The 22,435-nt window shown below is 43.3% G+C and overlaps 2 protein-coding genes and 1 long non-coding RNA gene across 4 annotated transcripts in view; 1 reads left to right on the top strand and 2 right to left on the bottom strand.

The window, feature by feature from the left end:
• LOC133163109 (rab GTPase-activating protein 1) overlaps positions 1-3,439 on the bottom strand; it is a 33,632-nt gene extending 30,193 nt beyond the window's left edge. For both annotated transcript variants that reach the window (XM_061292698.1, XM_061292697.1), the window contains exons 1-2: positions 3,281-3,439; positions 1,247-1,494 (exon numbers count right to left, since the gene is read on the bottom strand). In XM_061292698.1, coding sequence (XP_061148682.1) covers positions 1,247-1,399 — 153 coding nt within the window. In that variant the 5' untranslated portion in view covers positions 1,400-1,494; positions 3,281-3,439. The remainder of the gene's footprint in view (positions 1-1,246; positions 1,495-3,280) is intronic.
• LOC133163177 (uncharacterized) lies at positions 1,409-3,873 on the top strand. Its single transcript, XR_009716330.1, has 2 exons — positions 1,409-1,565; positions 1,650-3,873. It is a non-coding gene; the product is annotated as an uncharacterized LOC133163177 (long non-coding RNA).
• On the bottom strand, positions 3,577-21,218 carry rc3h2 (ring finger and CCCH-type domains 2). The gene is made up of 21 exons (XM_061292694.1): positions 21,086-21,218; positions 15,720-15,989; positions 12,545-12,840; positions 12,371-12,488; positions 12,079-12,312; positions 11,654-11,829; positions 10,601-10,801; positions 10,304-10,436; positions 9,904-10,022; positions 9,727-9,839; positions 9,129-9,401; positions 8,827-9,038; positions 8,377-8,669; positions 8,163-8,309; positions 7,791-7,943; positions 7,292-7,459; positions 6,988-7,231; positions 6,577-6,661; positions 6,338-6,506; positions 6,137-6,276; positions 3,577-6,049 (listed from the first exon to the last, which is right to left on the bottom strand). The coding sequence occupies exons 3-21, from the start codon at positions 12,773-12,775 to the stop codon at positions 5,908-5,910; spliced, it is 3,351 nt and encodes a 1,116-aa protein (XP_061148678.1). The 5' UTR covers positions 12,776-12,840; positions 15,720-15,989; positions 21,086-21,218; the 3' UTR covers positions 3,577-5,907.
• Between the last annotated feature and the right edge of the window lie 1,217 nt (positions 21,219-22,435).

Here is a 22,435-nt window from a genome sequence, read left to right on the forward strand (position 1 = left end):
GTCACAGGCAGGAAATGGTGACCGAATGGAAATGTGATTTGGTAAATTCACTAACAGTCGGTCAAAATGCGTCAAAATGCCCTCAGTGAGTGAGAACAGGAGATGAGGGGGGTAACCTGAACCCCTCCGAGACACAGGCAAGATGGTGCCTGCCTGCCTGCCTGCCTGCCTGCCTTGTGCAGTTTCTCCCTCACAAAGTCCCTCACTCTCTTTGTGACATGACACACCCTTGTCACAAAAAAAAAAAAGGGGAATGAGTTCAAAGCAACTGCGGCTGCACTCAAACACTCAAGTGACTCAAGTCCACTCAGAGCTGAGCACGCTAGCTAACTCATGCACAGGATGAAAAACGGTCATCTTGACTACATCCTCTCCACACATTCGCTCTCCTCCGTCTTTCGTCCCGAGGCCTTAAATGGAAACAAGAGAGCAGCTACTCAAATGCCAAACATGCCAAAATGGTATCGCTTCAGTTTACCTTCATCCCTTCATGTTGCAAGTTCGCCAAATGGAAAGCATTCAAAACGGAATTGACTCAAAGCTAAACATACCCCAACACTGCTACATCCATTTTGGGTGTTGGGAACTAAATTATAACAATAAGAAAAAAGTACCAACATGTTAATGAATGAGGCCCAAAATATAAAAAAATGTAAGTGGTTTCTTAATCAAGACAGTGAATAAAGGAAAGAAAAGGAAAAACACCAAATGGTTAGTTTGATGGTTAGTGTGTGAAAGGCCAATGTGGGGAAAAAAATAGTAAGAAAAGAAAACATTTGCAACTTTTGACTTGTGATTTGAGATAATTATCAAGATTTAAAAAAAAGTGAGCATGAGGATGCTCGATGTATAACTTTAAGGAGACATATTTGCATTTTTGACCCTTCTTTTAGACACAAACCGATGCACTATAGCGCCATCTACTGCCAAGGAGGTCTTACTTGATGGGTTTTTCAACCCGTTACCTCAAAATAAATAATAAAATACTCACATATTAACATAGCCAAAACATTTTAGTAACAATAAGTTATTACACAATGCGATACACTTTCTTTCTCATAGATAATACATTTCAACATACTTTACGCACATTTCTTGTCATGTTGAAATGAGTCCAATTGTACATCTTATATGAAAGTAATCAAAAAGTGTTTTGTTTTTTTAATAATATGTCCCCTTTAAATGAAGCAAAAATAAAAGTCCCTCTTTCCCTGGCGCATCCATACCTGAGAGTCGCCATCCTTACCTTCAATCCTGTCTTTTCATCATCGCTACCATTATTAGTAGACGAGGGCGTCTCGTCCCCCAGCCGGGACACGAGGACAAAGTCCTCACTGTTAAGAGTGGACACCGAGTCGGACGAAACGCTAATCTTCCCCACCAAGCCCTTGTCATCCATTGCAGACGATCTTACGCTCAGCAGCTCTGCTCATGAATGGAAGACGGGAAGAGGAGCAGGAGGAAGAAGCGGTGGGAGATGATGTGCAAAATCACCTGGGAAATGAAGAAGAAAAAAAAGTGGGACCTTTAAAAAAGAAGAAGCAGCAGCCGAGGATATTCATGAGGTGATGAAATCAATGAGCGGCGTCTGGATCTGGAATGAAACCTTTTTTTCTTGCAGGTTAACAACTTTTTTTTTTCCCAAACAGCCCACTGTGTCTGCAAAGGATCAGCTGAATTGTAAAGACACGAAGAACACCACTAAGACATTAGCTGGCAGCTCTTATTCCAGCTACAAAGAAGGCCTTGTCACACTAGCATTAGCATTAGCATCAAGCCTCTGCCACTCTTGCCAAGCTTGGGCAGTCCTTTCATGATAGCAAAGCACCAAGCTCACAATGGTTGAGTCTCTGTTATCTTGATTGTCTGGACACAAGACAAAGAAGGATGTCACATGTGGGGGAAAACCTCCTGCTTGCTGAAAATGGGACTCATGAGGTAACAGCCACCTTTAAAAAAATAAATAAAAATAAAGCGAGAAAGTTGGAGGAGCATGCAGGCAGCAGAAAGAAACCGTCTATTGCACAAATGAAGGAAGTACACGCCCAAATACAAGCGTATTTCCATCTAGTTTGCATGGCGTCGGCGACAAGTTTAAAAGTTTCTAAGTAAACAAAAAGCTAAACAGCTAAACAGTAATAACAGTTATCTTGCTAAGAAGTGCTCGCTGAGCCTGGGAACTCCTTGCACTTTTTTTTTGTTTTAACTTACAAAGCTAAGTGAAACACTATATTTGAGTTACAGAAATTTTGAAAAAGTATTTACTGTGGCAACTCCACGAAACTAATTTCTATTGGCTAAGATAAAGAGGAAAAAAAACTTCAAATCCGAAAAGATGTTGATAGACATTCCTAAAGGCACATTTTTAAAAATGTGTTGCTGATGTATTATTCTATTTTACTGCAACCAAATATTGCCTCAAATAGTACTCGGATAACAAAAATCAATATCGGCCCTGAAAAAAAACATTCTATTGCTACGTTTAATCTGATCTGAATCCTGAATCTTCGAATTGTGAGGCAGTCCGCTGAGCGATCGTGCAAGCAATAGTTCAACATTAGACAAAAAATAAATAAATGAAAACCACCAAATTATTTCCTTTTTAATCGCAATCTTGCACCCGAACCCATGGAGTTAAATTTACATAATATATTGCTCTTGTTTACTAAATAACACATTGGGACACCCCAAATCAACATTATCTCCTCCTCCTAGCACACCCAGCCCATTGTCATCCATCAGTGATGACAAAACAAAACAGTAAAGCCATGTGGATTCCAGCATTGGATTTGATAGACGTCACGCCTTGTTAGCACACTTTATACTGCTAGCCTACACATTAATTGGCTTTCAGGCCCCCCCATTTAATCCGGACACAGGCAAAGCTGCACACAAACACTGACAGAAATATATTCTAAACTCACACCCAGTTCACATTACGCATTGTTATGATTCATTTTGATGAATTGATCCAACTCTGAACTTGTAGTTAGCGTCAACATGAACTGCAACTGGGGTTAGTTAGCGTCACAGCTCCATAAGAGCTTGTCCGTTTCAACAGCGGCCAACCTTAGTTGACTGCAGGGAAAAAAAAACAAGTTACTCCGACATAGTTTATTTTGAGTGTTGGATATTGTCGCGCATGCATTTAAGGAGGAGGAAAAGCCTGTATGCAGGCCACCACTCCTGTCAAGCTAGCTTGCTACACTACACAGACACACAGTTTTGTTTCCGCAAAGGGAAAAGCATGGTGAATTGAAACAGGTTAAAGTTCTCTTACCTTTAAATCACCGCGGTTATATGTTGTCAAATGACGTTTGGCGAAACATTGAATACGCCATTTTCGTCACAAGCCAACACAGCATCCGAACGAGCTGTAAACACAAGCTCCGAGCAACCCGCTGTCACAGGCAGTGCGCATGCGCGTGTTACGGCACACTATGCCCTTCTGCATGGTGATGCGAGCTCTCCAACGCGCATGCGCCTCACGCACACAACATGAGGTTTTCGTGACCTACGAGATTTAGACCAAAATATTGTGATTTTAGATTCTGAACAAGGATAAAACAACAAAGATGAAATTTCCTGTTTCTTTATTGTTGCATGCAGCCAGTCTCATCTCAGAAGCATTTTGTTGCTTTACATCACTGTGATATGCAAGAAGAGACCAAATAAATAACTCACGCACACACAAAAGTCCATAAAAATGACCCAGTTAAAAGTTTTCATCAACACAAACTTTAGCGTAGCCAAGCATTAGCATATGCTAAAAGGGGGGAACCTTTTGCAAAGTGACATTTCCAAGGAAATAAATGGAATACATAACTGTATTATTTCATTGAGGGGGGGGGGGGACATGTTACATTTTGCTGTCTCTAAAGGATTTTCATTTTCTTCCTTCTGAAACATTACACAACTGTCCCACTGACTAACATTCAACCAAATCTGATCGGGTCACATAGATAAGCCTCTAAATCCATCCAACGATGGCGGTGGACTATACAATGACGGATGTGTACCATCTCTTCAAAAATCAAACAGATTTGCGAATAAAGCGTCTAATACAGACATGAGTCATAGAAAACCATTTCATCTGTTTATGTTTCACATTAAACAAACTTGCTTCCTCCATATAATATTCAGTTAAGAGAGTACAATCAAAACAAAGAATAGAATCACAACAAGCAATAATAATAATAATCATAAAAATGGAGTAGCATGCAGCTCAAAACATTTGCACCTGATGTGGCCACACAGTGGGCATGTGCAGAACTCTTCCAGTCGGTCGTGGGTGTGCATGCGTGTTGTATCACAACTACATTGATAGTCTGCCATCACAAGAGGCACAATACTGTACGCTGCATGCATGACAAAAAGAGAATGTTGGCTGTCGAAGCAAAGTGCACACACTGCAATTTAAAGGAAATGATGAAAAATCAGTATTTACAATTGGTAGTCATGTAAGGTCAGTACTGATACACAGAAAAAAAGGCCCCAAAAAATATCTAGCATGGGTTATGGGAATACAGTATTTCGTCTCATATACTCAGATAGACAACACGACTCACAGAATTGCCATGTTTGTTCAGGCGATCTAAATATGAGAAAATCATCACTGCCCTAGTCCACTATATGAGAAAACATAATATTTGCACAGAATATTTGAAATGAAATGATTTCCTTGTGGCATCACAATGCAAGATTAAGAATTTGTGATTGGGCAAGTGTTGTAATCAGATGAACGAAAGAGTGGCTGACAAAGCAAAAACGTACAAAATATTCATTTCCCGAGTTCTTCTCATATTTCATAACAAAATATGATACATGCACATGTACGCATGATCGGCACATATTTAAGACGTTGAAACCAAATACTCGGACAAACAACTTCACAGAAGTTAGCGAAATTTGCAAACAAAATCAAGACACAAGGCAAGGAAAGAAAAATGTTGAATTTAGTTTTCGACTAGTGTCATTTGCAGCAATGATTAACCACATAAAACGTCAGCGGGATCTCATGACTGCCGCTGTCGGCAATCCATTGATGGCTCTGAGATCACAGCACCATCCTATGACAAACCAAAATGATCAGTAACTCTTGTTTTGGAGCTTGCTGCTTCTGGGGATGAAATTCCAAAGCTAACCACATAAGGCGTTGCATCACATTTTTGCAGATGACCACAATGTAACTTTTCGGTGACTTTTGCTGCATTCCAATTGAGAAGCAGAAAAAAGCATGACATATTGGATTTTTTAAAACGTGCCTGTCTAACAATAATAAATTGATCAATGTTGTTGAGTCAGTGTATTTTTGCTTGTTTTTGCATGTGCAGAATTTTTCTCTTGACCTCTACGTGACCTTATGTATGACTATTCTCAGTTGCGTGGACTGTTTCAAACTTTCTCTTGAATACCGTCATCCTGCTTTGTTTAGTTTCACAGATTGTGAATTTTCCACCATTGTCAGCATTTTCCATCAGTGCAAAATTGGCTCTCCATGTGTCGCTCAGGAATCTGCAAAAGGCTGAGTAGTTTAATTAGTTTTACATTTTACTTTTATTGCAAAGTTTGTACATTTTTTCCTCCCATTTTGTATTTTCTTTTGTCCTTTCCTGTGTCAACAATTGCTGTTGAAATTATGAAAATTTCCCCATTGTGGGACAAATATATTACGTAATCTAGTATCCATGAAAGGAGTGTAATAATGCCTCAGTGTGTAGAAAAAGACACGTGAAATTTTCGGGGATACAATATTTTTCCAAGGCACGAGCAATACAAAAATGATGCACAATTATTTGAAATAGCACAAAAAAAACAAATTTGAAATTAATCCTGCTTGCCTTAAACGACAACAGAATTCATTATGTGTAAACTGCATCATATTATACTTGTGATTTGAAATGTCTCTTAGCTTCCACTGAGCAGCATCTCCGCCCCGGGCGTTTCGGGACAGGAGTCGCCACCGCCGGGTCGGGGCGTTCCCGTACGCAGCACCAGTTTGCCGACGGCCAATCCTCCGGACACCAGGCCTACGGGAGACAGCGACTTCCTGGAAGCAAATATAAGATGAAGAAAATTCAATTCAGAAGACTTCTGCACACTTGGCGTGACCCCGCTGAAAATTTCATCAATTCACCTGAAGGCCATCTTTTTAAGCAGGTGAGTGTCCATCCTGTCCGGTGTAGGATCCTCTGCATGTTGTTCCTCAAGCGAAGAGGAGCAATTCGGTGGGAGGAGGTGAGAAGCATCCTCAGAATATGCCAGCTCCAAAGAATCCTGAATGGCAGAGAGGTTCGATGAAATGTCCAAATGTGAGATTTTTTTTTTTAGCCTCTACCTGAGACTTGATGTCCTGCGGTTCCGTGTCCTCCATGTCCAGAGCGCAGAGCTCAAGCTCAATATCTCGCTCACTCTCCTTATGCTCTTGATCCTGGCTGAAGGCTGTCTGGTGGCTTTGCGGTTCGCATGCAATTTTCTCACTGGACGAATGTCGACAAAGCTGCTCACTGAAAGCACACGAAAAAGACACGAGTGAGAAATCATCAAATCATCGGATGCGTGAACTGTCGGTGGTACCTCTCGACAAAACTGGAGTGGCTGGAAGAATCCGATCCTCTTGAGCTCCACCTGTATTCACTGCGATCCAAGTGACAGTTGTAATCTGGAAAATGCATTGTTATGATTTTTGAGATAAAAAGGCAACACTGATGAAAATTTTCTCCTGATAACTATTATTATTTGGAAGCAAGGGGTGCACTACCAGATAAAACCAGCAGAGGGAAGCAATCGCAACTAATTTGGTGTTACTAGAAAAAAAAAACACCCAAGATATGCAGATAGATTCCAAAAAGTTTTTTAAGGGGGCAGCAAATTAAGGGGTAAATCACAGCAAAAAAATAAATAATAAAAAATGTGTTTAACAAATATTTTAATTTTATAAAATGATTTATGCAAACTTTTAAAGCTTCACTACCAATCCACGCTTACCTTTAAAGTTGACGGGCATGGTGCTGGCGCCACCCTGGCAAGCGGTGGCTTGGACGGGATCGGTGGTGTGGTAGCCCGAGCGTGCCGCCCTGGATATGGCCCCCCACTTGGATATGATGGGACCCTCACTGAAGGGAATAATGGGGTCCTCTTCATTCACCCGCCTGTAGTGATCTAACGAGTGCAGGCAGCGCTTTGCGACGCCACCGCCGCTAACAACTCCACCGCCGCAGCCGTCCGACTCCTAAGTGAGAAATAATTTTGGATCCAAATTTCGTCATTTCTTTTGCCCCCCTAAACTCACCGACTGCTCCAAGGCTGAGTGGGATGCAGCTGGCGTGATCGCCTCGGGCTCAAAGGGGCTGAGACAGGGTCCGACGGTGGAGCCGCAGGACCACGGCGAGTAGTGCGCCAAGCTCTCCTCGCCTCTGAAGCGGCAACCCATGCACCGACCTCCACTGCTCTCCACGTGCTGCAACAAATTACTGTTGTGATTATCAGTAATCCATTTTCTATACTATCAACCAAATTGAGCAAAACTTTACTCAGCACAATTGGACTGCTTGTTAAAAGTGATGCATTTTCCTCTCTCACGAGCACCCACGCAGTGGAGCCATGATTTCATCGTCCACCGTTGCTTAGCAACTATCTCCCACTCGCATCGAATTAGACGCCGGGCCTGACGGAAGCTCTTAGAGCGGGGAATTCAATTAAGCGTAAAGATCTTAAACTCAACCAGTGCCTCTACTTGAGTTAATGACTTGTAATTGCAATTCATGCTGTGGCTCTGATTGGCCGCATACCTCAGGTCCCAAATCAATGTTGAAGATGGCTGAGGGCTGCGAGGGCCTGCTGGTGCTGTGATGATGATGGTAATGGTGGTGGTGATGGTGCGCCCACTGCTCTTGCTTACGTCGGAACGGGTCGTCGTAGACCAGAGGAACACGACCGTACTCCTGAAAATTGCAATGATAAATTTCAGCTGGACCAATAAGACGATGAGAAAACTGAGTGGGGGAGGCAGAGACATATTTAGGAAGGTACAAGTAGGAGGATGCACTACAGAGAAGGTTCGGGCGCCACGACTGGCGGTGAAGGGAGAGGTGACATATGTGGGCGAAGAAAGACATGGATTTTTTTTTTTCTTCAGTTGAAAAACGATATGCATCTCATACCCTGTGCAACCCTGCGCGGTGCTCGGATCCAGAGCAGAAGTTGCTGTCTAGGGAGTTGAATCTCTCCCTGAGTGGAGGCTGGTAGACAGAAGAATGCAGCACCTCTGGAGGCAACGAATTACTCCTGGCGTCCTCTCGATGGTACAACTGCAATGGAAATGTGTTATTAACGGGAGAGACGTTTGGAGAAGTGTATTTAATATGAAGGCTCAACCTGAGGCCTCCACACTCGTCTGCTGTCATAGAGAGGTGCATAAACTCCATGGGCAGAAGTGAGAGGTCCATACTGAGGCTGGCCAGGGTGGTGGTGGTGAAAGACGGCGGGTCTCATGCGCTCCCTCGGCGGATAGCCGGCGGAAGGAGAAGACGGTGCTTGATGGGGTATTTGAGGCTCGCCGTGAAAAGAGGACGGCGGCGGCAGAGAGGATTCTGGGACGTTGGATGATCTGAGGAAGCGAGCCATGCAGGGTTTGTGTGGAGGGTGGAGAGGAGATGGGTAGTAGGAACCTGATGAGCAAAACAAATATGGCTGAGAATAATTCAGTGAACAAGCCAACCTTGATATATATTTTATGATTGCTCACTATTGCCATTAATTATTTTGAAATGAAGAAAGAGCCTACTTCTAATAAATAGATGTTCATTTGAAGAAATACCGACTCACCGTTCGGCTGGTAGCAGGCTGTCTCGTACGGAGATTGCTGCTCCTGGTAGAACAGCTCCGAGGCCTGAGAAGGGTGAGGCACTCGCAGCATGAGGGGACCACCATGTTTGGACGCTGGCCCCCCGCTACCATCGGCCACCCGTCCCAAGGTGGTCAAAGGGGATGACGCTGAAGAGTGGCTGACGGAAGTTATAGGCGGAGACATGGACTTCCTGGAGAAGCAATAAAAACAAAATTACATTATTATTTATTTTTATTTTATTACATTAAATGTATTTTATTTGGGTGGAAAATATGCTTACTGTTCAGCTGAGCCCAGTAATGTCATACTGGTACCACTCAGCCCGTTTGAACCACTCGCCCCAACGGATTCGCTGGGAACGGCTGTCTTAATGCCTTCCATGTCTGCTCTGGAGATAAGTTGTGAGTGAGCATCTCCATCTGTCAGGGCATCCTCCTCTCCAACTCCTGCAGCCCCATCAGTGTGGACGGTGCCCTCCAGCGTGAAGGTTCTACCCCCCGACGGAGGGAATGCCCGACTTACACTTCCGCTCTTTTTGTTCCTCAAACGAAACCTGTGATTAAAAAATAAACAAACATTACTGAAAATCATGGAATTGATCTGCAGGTCTCTCAAAGCAATCAATATCTTTTTTTATCATTTTTATTTTTCTATTTGTGCGGCCCAGTATTAACCACTAATTTAACATTTTTTTTAAAAATAAAATAAAATAAAATAAAATAAAATAAAATAAAATAAAATAAAATAAAATAAAATAAAATAAAATAAAATAAAATAAAATAAAATAAAATAAAATAAAATAAAATAAAATAAAATAAAATAAAATAAAATAAAATAAAATAAAATAAAATAAAATAAAATAAAATACTCTCACTCACTTCTCCAGTTCATCCTGCGTGTGCGCAAAGGTGCAGTTAGTTCCTCTGGGACAACCTCCCTGATGACGAAGATCTCTGCACATGCTAGTCTTATACTTGCTGTTCACCTGATGCTGCAGATACCACCATAACGTGTACACTGAGTAAACTGATTATCATTCCAAGATCGTCAACTACCTGTGGGGTGTCGTGGCTCTTCTTGCTGAAATTTTGGATGAATTCTACCAGGCCGTGAACCACCAACTTTATAGCCAACATGACATTTTCCAGATCCTCCCACGATGGTGCTACATCATCTAGGCAGACAAAAGAAAACAATCCTATTTTTCTTCTCGCGATACTACGAACATCACACAGATCATTTGTCACTCGGCACAACGATGTTATCAACAGAGATTCTTTTGTGAGTCATGTTTTTTGTGTGTGGCCACGTGAGGCATCATCAGATATCTCAACTCAAACTCAGATCAGCAAAAGGGAGCTTTCCCTTTCTCAAAATCTGCTCTATGAGGAATCATCATTAGAGCCCTTCACACAAATCCATCTTGTACAAAGCAAGTAAGTGAATTTACTCAACCTGTATTGTGGTCTATGTTGGCCAGCAACTCCAGGTGAGCTCTGAGGTTGGTGAGATTGGCCGGGTCCCCTGTCCTCTGCAGGACGATGGTCAGCTCCTGGACACTTTTTGCAAACGACTCTGGAGACTGCAACTGCAAAGTTACATATACAATGATTTGCTGTTATTTTTCAATTTTGTTTTTACTTTGGCCCCGTCTTGTGGCTGCGTTGTGCCATGGAACTATGTTGAAATAAGTTAAGGAGTTTCATGTAGTGCTTTGCCGCCGTAAGCCTGTTTGGTACTAGAGTAGGAGACCTTGTCAATGATGGACTGCATGTGCGACTTGTGGACCAGATCCCCGTACAACAGAGAAGACCACTGCTCGGGCGAGATGCGGAGGCCAGCTTCCATGGCGATGTGCACGATTTGAGAATCGTGTTCTCTCCTGAGAGCCTCGTAGGTGCGGAATTCCTCTTTCAGCTGCATCAGTGAGGAGTCTTCATCCCGCTTGGTCACCTGGATGATGATTTAAATGATTTTACTGCACTTATCCGCTAACTAGCTAGCTGTCGACTGCTCACTTGTCAACAATTTAAGGTTAGCTTTTTTTCCCTTAAGCTAAAGAACACATCTTAACCAGAGGTGGCATTATTTCAAAATATATATTTATATATTATATATAATTTTGAAAAAAATATTATTTATTTGTACTGCAAGTTCACTGTTTTCTTAGGCGGTGTGATGAATCTTCAGACATTGTCAACTCAAATTCAGATCAAGAAAAGGGACTTTCCCTTTCTCAGAATCTGCCCTATGAGTAATCATCATTAGACTGCATCACACCAATCATCAAAAAAAGTCATCATCATGTCATGTCTACCTTATTTTGACCTACTTTTGTATCCCTGCATCTGTCCCGCCCAAATATAGAATGTTGTTACATCACTGGGAAATAGTTGGCATTTGTGCCCTGCCAGCTATGAACATCATCGGGTAACAGGCACAAAAATACACACGCGCGTCCGTGTGTTAGTTACCGGCGTTTGATTTTTCCATCTACAGGGGGTGCTCGCTTTATGTTTGGAGGTTACGGAGGGTGCGTTATCAAACACGCATGAATGTACCCTGTGGCTTTGCCTTAATCATTTCAGATGTTTCCATTTTATACCCCCCCACTCCACTTTTTTTGCAATTCCTTTTGATTAATAGAAAATCCAGCGACTAAAACCTCACAGCAACTTGGGTAAAAAGCCAGAAAATATTTCACTCACAGATGCTCATCATGATGAAATAATAAACCTTTGCTCTGTTGTTGTGTAATATTTAACTTTGAGGTTCGCCTTAGAAGATGTTCATGTTGCACTCTACCTTGAAGCAAGAGGCCCTGTAGAGGAGTTGCACCACATGGCCTATGCTGGTTTTGGAAGCCTGAGGGAAGCGCCCTTCCAACTTTTGCACAACAAACAACACCAGCACCTTTCTGGATAGTGCCGAACCGTCCTCCAAAGCCAAAAGCACAAGCTTCAAAGCATCCTCCTGCATGGCTGAAGGAAGGGGGCGGGGGTTACTTAGAACTAGTTGAACATTTGTAAGACACAAAACAGATTCAGAGAAACAGTTTTAAGAAATAATTATAATTGTTAAAACAAATGTTACCGGTAAATATTAGTGTTTGTGTGTGAGTGTCCGGGCGTGAGCTGTGATTGACAGCAGATCTTGCAAATGTGGCCCGGTATGATAGTTTTCCTTAATATAATCAAATTATTTTTCTGTAAATGATGATATGCACTCACCAGGTCCAAGGAATTGGCATCCCCGTGCTCTGACCGCAGCCCAGAGGTTAGCGGACAACTGCTGCGGGTTCTGATGCTGCAAAATGAGCTCAGTGACCGTCCGCTCGCCCAGCGAACGGCCCGCACGCACGGCCCGCACTCTGCCTTCCTCCTCCACCAGCTGGCAATTGACCAGCGTCACCAGTTTCCTCTGCATGGGTCGGCTGAGTGCGCTCGGACTCGGCGGCGCCACGCCTGGAGGAGGACGGAAACTTTGTGGTGACGAAACATCTGAATCGTGAAGGATTCTTACCTTTAGTGCCGCTAATTGGTTTGAGGTAGAGAGCCAGCTCTTCCACACACACCCTGCAGGCCTCATAGTGTCCGACATCTTTGTCACTGCTCAGGCTGACCGGCTTCTCGTCCGGAACCTACACATTTATCACATTACAATCCACTCCATTCAGAAATGATGTCCTTTTTTTACCTGAGCGCCAACCAGCTGCAGCAGAGCACAGTTGACGGGCAGCAGGTCGATATCCGTGCTGATTGGGGTCTGGTCGAAGGGGCAGGCTTTGCGGTGCAGCTTGTGGAGGCACGTTCGGCACACCGTGTGCGAGCAACCCAAACTGACGGGCTGCTGGCTGCTGCCGTTGAACTCGTTGTAGCAGATGGGACAGGACAGGAAGTCCGTCCACTGGGCCGCCTGCACCGGCATCCCGACTCGAACGGGTCAGGGGGAATACATCTCAATGAACTGCGACAGGCTGGTGCTGGGAAAGACTTGAGAGACAAGACAAGACTAGATGCTTGATAAAAACTATGAAAGGCTTGAAAGAGAATCTAGTCCAATCAGAACTGGGAATGGTCTGTTATGGGTTCTTTGATGTTTGAAGCTTTTGTTATGTTTACGTAAAAAAAAAAAAAAAAAAGCAATTGTTGAAACTTTTGTTGCACTTGCAGTACAATTAAATAAAATATATATTTCAAACACAATGACTATAATTACACTTCCTGCAAATACTTTAATGATATCAGGTCTGAATTTCTAAAGTACAGAAGATGCGTGTTTTCCTAAAATATGCATGCTAAATCTTGTTTTGAGCGTGCAAAATTTCAAGACGAAAGATGAAGATTTCGACACGCAAGATCAATGGCCCTTAAATGTTTGAGGCTGTTTGGCTTGGAAAGCTTCAAGGCGAAAACATTTCATCTTGTGCCAACCTCAAAAAAACATTAGCTCACATTTCAAAATTCTCCCTCTAATCTGAATTAAAAAAAAATAATTCACATATCCTTTGCTAATTTATCAGATAAAATGCTAAAAAGTCAGAATAGTTCATTTTAATTTGTGAGCACGAGGTCACTGTTGTAACATATGACAGATAATTAATCTCAACCAGCACTTCAAAATTTCCATTTGACATATTTGTCATACACATATTCTGTTTACGCACCTTCCACGGGCTCCGCGCCTCGTCACTACGCCTGGACAGCCTCGAGCTGCGTTGCCACCTCATGTTTCCTTCAGTGAGGCACCCAAATTTAACCGCCATAACTGCACCCCACCTTCCCTTCAATAACGTCCAAGGAAGAGTTAGGTCACGCTCTTGTGGCGAAAGGAACCCCGGGGTGAGAATTTAAGGAGGCGGACGGTTGAGTGGAAGGGGGGGGAGTGGTGGAGCAAAGCAACTGGTGGGGAACGTAACACTCCAGCCACCTGTTCCTGCTCCGAACAACTGTCACATCCTGTTTTTGCGTCTCGCCTTACACTTCCCTCAGAGCACAATCACTATTGTCCACGTGTACAGTGATTGGGAGTTTCAGGTTTTTTTCCCTGATGACTTTTACTCTCTATTATAAATCTACAATAATGGAACCTCCAAAAAAACCATTCAGTTTTACCCCTCCACACATGTTCTCCAAATAAGAGGCCAAGCGTGCCTGCTTCAAGCTATGTATTTGTCACTGCTATATAAATATATTTAACCAATACTCACAGATGTATATTCATTTTGCTCTGGACTAGTTGGAGACCTTCTTTTTGCAGTTAACTGCACTGCAACCTTTCCAGGGTACATCAGTGCATGATACTGAAGGTGCCAAGTTCTAAAGTCAGACTTGCAAATATTGTAAAAAAAACTATTTTTTAAAGAAACACTCGCTTGAAATTCCACAAGAAAGTGTTGGTTGAGATTTATTTTGGTCATGGCCATTAGAGCGCTGGAAAATAAAAGTAAAGTAAGACGCGGGCGGTCCGTCGAAATCTCATCCAAGCAGAACACGCCCACATAAGCGCAGTACCTCATACTATGCGGCACAAACAACGCAACTTTGACAGAGCCTTCTTCATAAGACATATTTGGTGACATGTGGCGTGTGTGTGTGTGTGTGTGTGTGTGTGTGTGCGTGTGTGTTTGTGATACACACAGGCAAGGAACAATGAACAAAAGGTGATAAAGCAGAACAAAACAAATCCACTGTGGACCAATAAAACCAGAAGAAGAACTATTTATCATAAAAGTCAGTAACTCTACTGCACGTGTGAGGAAGAGTCAGGTCATTATTTGACTGTAAACGGTGACTGGAAATGAAAGTTTAACTGGAAAACATGCTGGTTCTCGTTAAAGGATACAAAATATTAACATATAGTGTGTCATGTTTTTGCGTGTGTAGCTGTGTGTGTGTGTTTTCCTGACGGGTATTGTGAGAGTGTGCGGGGGCAGTATGTCGGTGGGAGGCAGGACAACTGTTTCAGCTCAGATGCTGCTACACCACGCAGAAAAACAGCCGCTTATATTTTAAATGAACTCGCATCTGCGGCAATGGAAGCAAACAGGTGTTGTGTTAAAAAATATCTTGGTCTTTATGAGACAACTTGCATAAAAAATATATATATACGTGTCAGGCATCATGTGTGGAGGAAACCAGCCTCCGCTTGTCACCTGACTGATTATTTTCAGCAGTAGGAATTGGGAAACTTGGGAAACTTTTCAAGATTATTTTTTTGTGATGACCCCAAATCTTCCATTGTTTTCATCAGGTTTATAATACTAATAATACTAATAATAATACTACTACTAATAATAAAAATAATAATAATGATTATAATTATGGCTCAGCAACAGGTGATGATTTTTTTCTTAAGTCTCACAGCTATAAATTACAACGCTTGGTAAAATTCTTATTGCTCTAGCTTTATAAACAAAACAAAAAAAATCTTAAAAACCTAGGTAAAGACGTTAAATCAATAAAAATCTGAAATATGTTCAGGGACACATAAAGCCAGCTCTGATTAAAATGTGTAATTTGAGCAGGAGCTATGGCTTGCATAGTAGAAATTACTTGTGACTTAAATTCTACTCTAAATTTCAGCTCCACTCATGCATACCCTAAATGAGGTAAGGTATTTATTAAATTTAAAAAAAGTTGAGACTCCATCACAACCCGAGAATCCTGTTTAGTGTTTTGATGAGCGGATGGAGCCAAACAACATCAACGCACCACCTGCCTGCCTCCTCCGCCTCCTCTTTCTCCCATCAGCACCAGTTGCAGACAAGCTGGCATCCAACTTATTTCACACGCAACAAACACGGCGCAATCAAAACAAGTTGAGGCCAAGTGAAGTTGGAGAAGAAAAAAAAATTGGAGGAGTCACTCACCTCAGGCGCACCTCCACAGTCCAAACGTGCTCACGTCCCTCCATCAAGATGTTTTGAAAGAATAATGACAAGGAGGCCTGGAGATGAGTCCTGACGCACATTTGGGTTCAGGTGGCACGGAGGCTCGGATGGTGGCATCTGACTGCTCCGTTGATGGAGCCGGCCGCGGCGCCTCGCAGGCGGCCTCGCATGGCGCACCGGCGGCGGGGCTCAAGGCGCAATCCTATCGCCGCCGAGCGCCGAACATTGAACGTCAGAGCAAAACAGCGACTGCGTGAGACACACAGGCATGTGGAGAGCGAGCATAAAAAAGATGCAAGCCGGAACAAGCCGCTTTTTAGAGGCGTAGGCTGGTTGCTTTTAAAGGAACAGGACTGTGGTGTTAAGTGTTTGTACTGCTGTTTTATTCTGAAGGGCCAAACAGGAAGTTGGGGTTGGGGGTGTTCCGGTGATGTGGAATGGCTGCGAGTTTAGAAGATATGAGACGCAAATAAAGACCGTCTAGTTGCTCTACAAAGTGTTGGTTGAATCCTTACGCCCGAAACGCGACATGGTGTCAGAAGTGGATCGACTGTAAGAGCTTACTCGCCGGGGATTGAGAGTAGGTCGTGCTGGAAGAAAAAGTAGCCCTCGCCACACGCAGAAAGATGTCGGAGGGTAACGCAGGAGCTAACGTGGCGACTCCACCGCACCAGCAACAGGCTAATCCGCCCCCGAATGCCACATTCACCATTCAGCCTCCTGAAGCATTTGATTTTTCAAGGCCACAGCAATGGGAGAAGTGGATACGGAGGTTTGAAAGATTCCGACTTGCTAGCAACCTGCACCTGAGTTCGGAAGCTAATCAAGTGAACACGCTCATCTACTGCATGGGGGACGAAGCAGACGACATACTTCGAGGTCAAGCTTTATCGGACGCGCAGAGGCATCAGTACCAAGCAGTAAGAGACACTTTAGACATATATTTTGTGCCCAGAAAAAACATAATTTACGAGAGGGCTAGATTTAACCAAAGAGTACAGCAAGTTAATGAGACTGTAGACTCATTTGTCACTGCCCTGTACGCGTTGGCCGAAAACTGTAACTACGGAGCCTTGCACGATGAGTTAATAAGAGATCGTCTCGTCGTGGGACTGAGAGACACCAGTTTAGCTGAGAGACTCCAAATGGACAAAGATTTGACGCTGGAAAAAGCCGTGGACCAAGCCCGGCAGTCAGAAGTCATCAAGAGGCAGCAAACCGATATAAGAGGGGAAAAGAAAGCGGACCTAGATGCAGTGTCAGTGAAATACAAGAGAGAAAAGCATTCTACGTACAAAGCCCCAAGTCTACCAAAACACAAAATGGCTAAATCACCAAATGAGAGTCAGTGCTACAGATGTGGTAGAAGCCCAGCACATGGCAAAGGACAGTGCCCAGCGAAAGATGTAACCTGTCATACATGCGGTAAAAGAGGACATTACAGTAAAGTATGCAAATCTGTTAAAAATGTACATATGATTGAAACAGAGAAATGTAACGAGACACCTATATTCCTTGGTTCAGTACATGCAGGTTCAGATCCTTGGTATGCAGACATAACCATCAGAAACCACAAAGTCAGGTTTAAAATAGACACTGGAGCTGATGTTTCTGTTATCCCAGCCCAGATGTACTTTTGTATAAACCAAAATGAAACAGAGCTGTGTAAACCAGATAGACCATTGATTGGACCAGGTGGCACTCCACTCAATGTTTTAGGTATGTGCAAAGAAACACTGTGTAAAGGTGAACAAAAGATTCAGGAAAATGTGTATGTTATCAGAGACTTACACATGGCGCTGTTAAGTAGGCCAGCAAGTGTCAAACTAAACCTTGTGTCTAGAGCAGATAGCATAGACATTAAAATGTTGAATGAGAACTACCCTAAGTTATGTCAAGGGTTGGGTTTAATGCAGCAACCTTATACTATAAAGTTGAAACCTGATGCTGTGCCTTTTTCCCTTTCCACACCAAGACGCGTTCCCATTCCTTTGTTGGGAAAAGTTAAAGAGGAACTGGAAAGAATGGAGTCAATAGGGGTGATCAGCAGAGTTGAAGAGCCAACTGAATGGTGCTCAGGTATGGTCCCAGTGCCTACTAAGAGTGACTCAGTGCGCATATGTGTCGATCTCACCCACCTCAACGAAGCAGTGTGCAGAGAAAAGTACATCCTGCCTTCAGTTGAACAGACACTTGGATCCCTGACTGGAGCAAAAGTCTTCAGCAAGCTCGATGCAAACAGAGGCTTCTGGCAGGTTCCATTGGCACCAGAGTCAGCACACTACACAACATTCATTACCCCATTCGGACGCTTCCATTTTAACAGACTTCCGTTTGGAATTGCCTCAGCCCCGGAACATTTTCAGCGGAGAATGTCAATGATTCTCAATGGGCTGCCTGGCGTGGTTTGTCACATGGATGACATCCTCATCTGGGGGAAGGACCAACCAGAACACAACGCCAGACTTCACACAGTGCTAAACAAACTTCAAGCGGCCGGTGTCACGCTAAACATGGACAAGTGTGAACTGAGCACGCAACAGGTGAAGTTCCTGGGACACATTTTGTCTGCTGAGGGAGTCAGACCAGACCCGGACAAAATAAGAGCTGTGATAGCAATGAAGGAGCCGTCAAATGTCAGTGAAGTGCGCAGCTTTCTTGGAATGGTTAACCAGTTAGGAAAGTTTATCTCTGGTCTGGCTGAAAAAGACAAGCCCCTGAGAGACCTGCTGTCAAAGAAAAACCAGTGGGTTTGGAGCCATGCGCAGCAGAACGCTTTTGATCAGTTGAAAAACGAGCTGGCATCCACTCCCGTTCTCACGCTCTATGACCCAAACAAGGACTTGAAAATGTCGGCAGATGCCTCGTCTTATGGACTTGGAGCAGTCCTATTCCAGAAGGAGAGTGAGGAGTGGAGACCAGTAGCATATGCTTCACGTTCCTTAACAGAGACTGAGCAGAGATATGCACAGGTGGAAAAAGAAGCGCTTGGATTAACGTGGGGATGCGAAAGATTCAAAGACTTTCTCATCGGGAGACATTTTTCCCTAGAGACTGACCACAAGCCACTTGTCAGCCTGTTGGGACAACAAGCACTAACAGAACTTCCACCCAGGATTCAACGGTTCAGACTACGGCTCATGAGGTACAGTTACTCTATCTCACACACCCCAGGAAAAGCACTTCTCACTGCGGATACACTGTCACGCGCACCTGTCAATCAAGAGACAGACTCTAAAGCTACGGAGGAACTACTAAATGATACAAACATCTATGTGAACGAAATAGTCAAAAACCTACCTGCTAGCTCGACATATATCACACAATTAAAAGAAGAGCAAAAAAATGACAGTGTATGTTCGGAACTCATGTCATTTTGCCAGAGAGGCTGGCCAGACTACAGCCGTCTCATAGGTCCAATCAAAGCTTATTGGCCACACAGAGACACATTAACAGTCCATGACGAACTGTTATTGAAAGGCACCAGACTTGTTATTCCTACCACTATGCGCGACAAAGTCCTGGTAGCTCTCCATGAGGGACATCAGGGCATGTCAAGATGCAGACAGAGAGCGAAAGAGGCAGTGTGGTGGCCTGGTTTGAGTAGCCAAATAAATGAGCTTGTGAAAAACTGCACCACGTGCATTAAAGAACGTGTCAATCCAGTGGAGCCTTTAATGCCCAGCGAGCTTCCAGAGAGACCATGGCAAAAAGTAGGTGCAGATCTTTTTACACTCAACAACAGCAACTACGTACTTCTGGTGGACTACTATTCCAGATTCGTGGAGATAGCTAAACTGACACCCACTAGATCAGAAGACGTTATAGTACACCTAAAGTCAATTTTTTCCAGACATGGTATTCCGGAATTCTTCTACAGTGACAACGGACCTCAGTTCTCTAGCCAACAGTTCAAAGATTTTGCTGCAGCCTACGGTTTCAGACATGTGACCAGCAGTCCAAGGTTTGCACAAAGCAATGGGGAAGCTGAGCGTCATGTCCAAACGGTAAAGGGACTACTCAAGAAGGCAAAAGACCCGTATCTTGCACTTTTAGCTTACAGAGCGACCCCTTTGGCTAATGGATATAGCCCAGCTCAACTTCTAATGGGAAGAAGACTTCGCACTCCAGTGCCCCAGCTCCCTTCGTTACTTGTTCCCAGTCTACCGAACAAGGGCTTTGTGGCGTCAAGGGAAGGAGAGATGAAGTTGAAATACAGTGAGGGGTACAACAGGCGACATCGTGTGAGAGATCTTCCTCAACTGTCACCAGGACAACCGGTATGGATCACGGACACTAAGAGTGAAGGGACTGTCATTTCTTCTCACTCAGCACCCCGCTCTTACCTGGTTGAAGGTCCTTCCGGAGCCATCAGGAGAAATAGACATCATCTACTGCCAATGCCGGAAACTACACCAAAGATGGCAATCCCAAGTACACCTATCAGTCCAACAGAGGATACCTTACCAACACCAAACATAAGTGAGTCCCCTGTCCAAACTCCAAAGGCAACAAGTCCTGTCAGAACAAGGTTTGGCCGTGTTGTCACAAGGCCACAAAAACTGGATTTATAAGCATGTATGTATGAAAAGAAAAAGGAAATGTTTAAGAGTGGTGTTACATGAAAAGAAAAAGGAAATGTTTAAGAGTGGTGTTATAAGAAAAGAAAAAGTTTTTCCTTCATGCAAAATTAGTACGTCTTCATGTTTGCAAAGAAAGGGGGATGTGGTGTTAAGTGTTTGTACTGCTGTTTTATTCTGAAGGGCCAAACAGGAAGTTGGGGTTGGGGGTGTTCCGGTGATGTGGAATGGCTGCGAGTTTAGAAGATATGAGACGCAAATAAAGACCGTCTAGTTGCTCTACAAAGTGTTGGTTGAATCCTTACGCCCGAAACGCGACAAGGACGGGATTTTTTTTTTTTTTTTTTTTGGGACACGATTATGATGACTATGTTGCGTGTGGCACAACAGTGAAACGCGCCTATACAGAGTAGAGTACAGTAAGATATAAGAATCAATTCAAATTGAAAAGGTATTTACAAAACATATCATCAGGAGTGGAGTGACTTTTTTTTGCGAGGGGAATTGAAAATAAGCAACTGAGAAAATGTGGTTGCACAAGTGTGCACACCCTCTTACTTTTCATAGTTAACCAGCAGTGTGAAGTAAGTCAAGTATAATTTTTTTATAGTACCTCTCTCAAAACGATATTTTAAAGTCATTTGAGTTGAACGGTCTCTTTGTTTTTATTTCCGGTATGTTGTTTCCTTTTTCTTAATTTGAGCATATATTAAAATATTGCTATGAGATAAAACTCCACCAGAGGGCGCCCTTGGCCCAACTCACAAACATGATGGGCTCTCGTGGGCTGTCATCCACTCCCACTCGCAATGGGGGCAAGTCAAGAGGAGTTCCCGTGGTTCATTCCAAAACGAGACGGTCCAGGGTCACCATTGGACCACCATTGACAGTTGACAGTTGGCCTAGACGAGAGTTGTTAAGGTGGACGTTGTTGTTTTGGGGACAAAGATGCGTCGCGGCTGTCTGCCGCTCTGCTCTGCAAGTCAAAACGGACGAATGAGACTCTTGACAATTTCAGATTAATTTATTATTGTCCCTTAACAGCGTTGCTCCAAAGCTGCGGCGTGGACAACTCGACAACAACAAACGGTAAGTGAGCGTATGAGCTGAGCATTAATATTAGGTTCCTAAAACATAATATCATTTCAATTTTGTGTTTGATTGACAGTTGTGCATGTTTAATAATAATTAAATAACAGTATGGTGACAATGATTATGATTGGACAAGGCGAAAGTCATAACAACAACATATTGCTACAATGGATGCTGTGCAACATCCGGCTGTGTTTGGCTTATTCGCTGAATAGAGCAACCATATATAGATTATCTTACCTGTGTCTTCCCTCATCCTGGAAATGGAAAGGTAAAATGTACTTGATTTTTTTCCATTTGATTGGAGTCACTATAGGATGCAACCATTTTAATTTTCAAAGGGAAGGGGGGAGTCGATTCTGAACGGGTGATTAAAACACACTATTGGAAGATTTGTATTGAAAATATGAATGTAGTATTAATAGACTCATTGTAGTGGTGGCAATTAGGGTGGCAACGTATTTGGGGGAGGTGGCAGTTGCCACCCCTTGCCACCCTGTCAAACCGCCTCTGCTCTGGACACAAGTCTACTCATTATTTTGCTCGGATGTTTGAAGGCCGAAAAGTATCTTTCTGTCTCCAGTGACTCATCATGAGCCAGCGTTTGTTCCAAAATGGTTCTTGGGGATAATGGAAAAAAATCTTTACGATTGCTGTTTTGCTTATTAGTCTTATTCGTGTGCATTGTTTTTAAAGAGTTACATCGTGAAAGCCCAAAATGTCCCGAGCCAGACTTGAGTATGTTGAAATGTGTTGTTACTGATAACGCACTCCTAGTGCAGCAAAGCAAGGAGACCCTGATAAGACTTGAGTGCGGAACTTGCCTGTATGCCGTGTGATAAATGTTTGGGGTGTGTAAACATGGATACACAACACTTCACTTGATGGCCCATTGTTTTTCAATTTGGATCACTTTGCCAGTGCATGTAAAGTGTCTTGGCTCTTGACTCTGAGTGAGGCAGGGCTTTTCCGTTTGATCAAAAAAAAAAATTCCACCCAGGATGTGGGAAATAGCCAACAATT

The sequence above is a fragment of the Syngnathus typhle genome, linkage group LG12 (assembly GCF_033458585.1).
Source record: "Syngnathus typhle isolate RoL2023-S1 ecotype Sweden linkage group LG12, RoL_Styp_1.0, whole genome shotgun sequence".
NCBI classification, from domain to species: domain Eukaryota; kingdom Metazoa; phylum Chordata; class Actinopteri; order Syngnathiformes; family Syngnathidae; genus Syngnathus; species Syngnathus typhle.